This window comes from Poecilia latipinna, unplaced genomic scaffold, assembly GCF_001443285.1.
Source record: "Poecilia latipinna isolate Pla-1442-1.1 unplaced genomic scaffold, P_latipinna-1.0 Scaffold2340, whole genome shotgun sequence".
Lineage (NCBI taxonomy): Eukaryota > Metazoa > Chordata > Actinopteri > Cyprinodontiformes > Poeciliidae > Poecilia > Poecilia latipinna.
Genome location: NW_015114956.1, coordinates 49,561 through 53,429, shown reverse-complemented (window position 1 = coordinate 53,429; position 3,869 = coordinate 49,561). Strand labels below are relative to the sequence as shown.

The window sequence follows — 3,869 nt, the reverse complement described above, 5'->3', positions numbered from 1 at the left end:
TGGATCCCTCCTGAACCCACTGGATCTTCTCCTCGGACGGGTTTGTCCTCCAGACTGGCCTTCTGCTGGATCTTCTCATTAACTGAATGTTTTCTCTGGGAATCAGGAGATCTGTTGGAGATCTGCTTACAAGGTCAGAACCTGTTCTGGACTGGCTCAGAGCATCAGGAGCTCTCAGGATTTCTTTACAGGTCAAAGTTCATCTCAAAGCACTGGATCGGCTCGCCTGTAGTACCGCAACTTCGTCACGCGGTGGCAACAGTGAGGCTATCAGGAAGCGAGATACCCCGCAGAAACAAAGAAGAAGGGTTCAGTGTGTATGATCAGGAGCCGAACTCGGAACCACAGCTTTGATAAAATAATAATTAGTGTTTTGTTGTGGACCGGAACCAGTTGTGGCTTCCTGCTACTTGTGAAGCGCCGCACCGACCCGCAGCTCCCCGCGCGGCCTCAGTGCATCTCTGCGGGAGAAGATGTTCCGCGGCCGGCCTCCGTTTAGAGGCTACCCGCCTCCTGTGAGGCCTTATCCGTCACAGGGATATCGGGATGACAGGGCCCGACCGAGACCTCCGTACCACCAGGACTATCCGGAGTACCGGGACCACGGAGCTTCGGAAGCCTACCACAGGAGGCACCCGTCCCCCGGCCCCGGAGGCCACCGCGGCGGGGACTTTTGGACCGGAGGTGCGCCTCCGGAGGTGAGTGAAACTGGACTCAGACCGCAGCGAATGATGTGAAAACCTGTCAATTACTCCTCTCAGAATCGGGTCTTTTATTGGTCCAGAACCAGAACTGCAGGACAGTCTTTGGGTTCTGATAGGTTCCTGGTCTGGTCTACAGCTCGCAGGCGCAGCTGCAAGCCAGACTTCATTCAAAAACGGGTTGATTTAAACCGGAGACTTCTGAGCGGCGGAACCGGGAGATTCCAAGCTGCAGTCAGCTTGAAGGAAAACAAGCTATTGATCGGCTCTGATCAGATCAATAAGTTTGATCTGATCAAACTGTTATTGCTCACAGAAAAAAACACATATGGTGCGTTCGAGGGTTTGTTTTCAGTGTAGGACATTTAGAAAGTCTCTGAGTTAATCAGGAGATTATTATAATTACTATTGTTGTATTAAACCAATTATAGATCAGACAGTCCAATGGACCCGGATATCCGGTTCTGTGGGTGATTAGTGATTACCTGTGTTGTCTCCTGCAGAGGTCTCCGTCTCACAGAGGACCAGCTCACCTGGACCACAACCTGGTTATCAGCGTGGGGAACGAGCTGACCGGCCCCCCGTCCCACCACGACAGGTAGCCAGAGGCAGGAGAACCTGGATTCTGGTCCATATGGAGGACCGGGGTTCTGATCCATCACTGATCTCTGGTTCTGTGATCCAACATGAGTTTAGTCCCTTCAACACTGTCAGACATTCACTCTGCACAGGTTTGGTTTGATCAAAAACAAAGACAGCATTAAACTAAACAGGAAAACCATAATCACGTAAAGATGTCCAGATATAAAAGTTAAAATCAGAAACATTCCTGCTGCAGATACATTTATATCACATAAATATGAATTAATATAGTGATTTAAAATGGTTGTGATGGAGGAGGACGCTGAGATCAGGTGATAACTGCAGACCTGGATATTTTTGTCATCATTAGGACTGTCATGTGTTCCCAGAGCCAAGCAGGTCAATATCCAGAATACAGTAAAATTATTATTGTTAATCTTTCGTCCCACAGCAGGATATCCAGGCGCTGCGCATGTAGGTTCACAGAAAGATTAATGTATTAAAATATATATAAAACAACATTTGCAATAATATCCTGAACAAAAACCACAGAATAAAATAAAATCGTACATAACTATTTACGCTCTTCTTTCGTATGGTCTTCTTTGGTGGTCTGTTTTTTCAGGCAGTGAGCCGCTGGCTCCTCTCACCGACCGTAAACCTGCTGAGTCCATCGCTCTTCTGTCAAAACCACTACAGTTTCCCCAAAACGCAGATAAGTAGCCGCTCCCAAGGGGGCGGGGCTTGTTGCTCCAACAATCCGACATCTCCTCCTATTAGCTGATGGATTATGAATACATCTCATGTTTAATGACCTATGGCGTGAACAAGCTTATTCACCTGTGATTTTAATTCAATTTCTTGTAACGGAAACAACCCAATTGCAAAGTTGTTTTATTTTTACATTAGCAGAATATAGACAAAGATTTGCTCTCATTAGTAATGGAAACCTTTGTTAGGGGAACTGGCTTTCTGCCTTCTTTTGGGTTTGTTCTCTGTCTGAATGTTCAAACCTCTGATCGGCCACCGAGCCCCGCTGCCTGGTTAGGGTAACCCACGTGTTTCCCATGCAAACTGAGTGGATCTGTGAACCTGTCATGCTAAGGCTCCTTGTCCCACAAGGCACACCGAACAGTTCCCTGGAGGTTAGGAAGGAATAAAGACTTTAAACGGTGACCATTTTTGAGGTCTGAAAATAAGGTTTTCTCAACCTGAGGCGGTGCTCTCGGGGTGGTTCATGTTCTCCCTGCAGAACCCAAGAAGCATGAAAAGCAGCAGAATCCTGACCTCTGTGTACAGAATACTCCTCTCTTAAAGCGTGACAAAGACCTGAATAACTATCACCGATCTCAGTGCGAAGAGTTTTTACAAAAACATGAACGGTCCTAGCTGTTGGTTTCCAAATGAGCTTCAGGAAGAGGGCAAGTCAAGCAGGCAGCATTGATCTCATGCATGTTTGACTCCTGATTACCGGGGTTGAAAACCTGCATGTCTCTAGCAAAGGGTAGGGTTAGGGTTAGGGTGAATATGAAGACGATGTTCCACTGGTGGGCCTGGTCCATGTGGCAGTCCACTCTGGTTATGTTCAATGAATGGTGGATACTTTTGAACTAACCTTTGAGGAAGAAAAGAAGATGGCTCATGGTGTAATTTACAGCTTCTCAATGCTTGGGCTTGTTCATCTCAGTCCCATGAGTAACTCTTCCTCCACTATCTGTGGAGGTAACAGGAAGCATTCAGGAGACTGCAATAACCTCTGGAAAAATGGACTCTGCTCTAGATTCAGCACTGCAAGTTGTACATCTGTCCTCTGAGTCTTTCTCCTGCTGTGTGTCAGGCTGTGGCACAGTGCTACCTGGTAGGTTAAGTCCCCCTTTTTGAGATGAGGGCTCTCTGACCTCACCAGCACTATTCATTGTAGGGATGGTGTGCTACTGACCTCAACTTGGAGTGAGGTCAGTAGCACACTGACCTCATTCCAAGGGGATGAGGTCAGTGTGAGCAGAATACTTCAAAAACCTCCTCAGTCCCAACAGCACATCATCCAGTGAGTAAACTGAGCCTGGGGACATTCGATCTGGCTCTCCAATCTCTGGTGGTCACTGAGGTGGTTAAAGATCTACTCGTTTAATATGACTCTTCAATATTGCGTAGACATTGGGGGCATCTGGGGATTGGTCAGACTGGGGGGGTTCCCTTGTTCAAAAAGGGGGTCCGCGCAGAGTGTGCTCCAGTTACAGAGGGGCCACACTCTTAAGCTTCCCTGGTAAGGTCTATTCAGGGGTCCTGGAGAGGAGGGTCCGTCGGATAGTCGAACCTCGGATTCAGGAAGAGCAGTGTGGTTTTTGTCCTGGTCGTGGAGCACTGGACCAGCTCTACACCCTCAGCAGGGTCCTGGAGGGTGCATGGGAGTTCGCCCAACCGGTCTACATGTGTTTTGTGGACTTGGAGAAGGCGTTCGACCGTGTCCCTAGGGGGGCCTTGTGAGGGGTTCTCTGGGAGTATGAGGTACCGGGCCCTTTGATACGGGCTGTTAGGTCCCTGTATGACCGGTGTCAGAGTCTGGTCCGTATTGCCGGCAGTAAG

The 3,869-nt window shown here is 48.4% G+C and overlaps 2 protein-coding genes across 4 annotated transcripts in view; both read left to right on the top strand.

The window, feature by feature from the left end:
- LOC106937410 (uncharacterized) overlaps positions 1-81 on the top strand; it is a 21,671-nt gene extending 21,590 nt beyond the window's left edge. For both annotated transcript variants that reach the window (XR_001422391.1, XM_015018913.1), the window contains exon 22: positions 1-81. The gene's annotated coding sequence lies outside the window, so the exon portion shown is untranslated.
- A 220-nt stretch (positions 82-301) lies between these two features.
- Positions 302-3,869, top strand: part of znf318 (zinc finger protein 318) — a 23,750-nt gene continuing 20,182 nt past the window's right edge. For both annotated transcript variants that reach the window (XM_015018915.1, XM_015018914.1), the window contains exons 1-2: positions 302-698; positions 1,205-1,299. In XM_015018915.1, the coding sequence (XP_014874401.1) occupies positions 474-698; positions 1,205-1,299 (320 nt within the window). In that variant the 5' untranslated portion in view covers positions 302-473. The remainder of the gene's footprint in view (positions 699-1,204; positions 1,300-3,869) is intronic.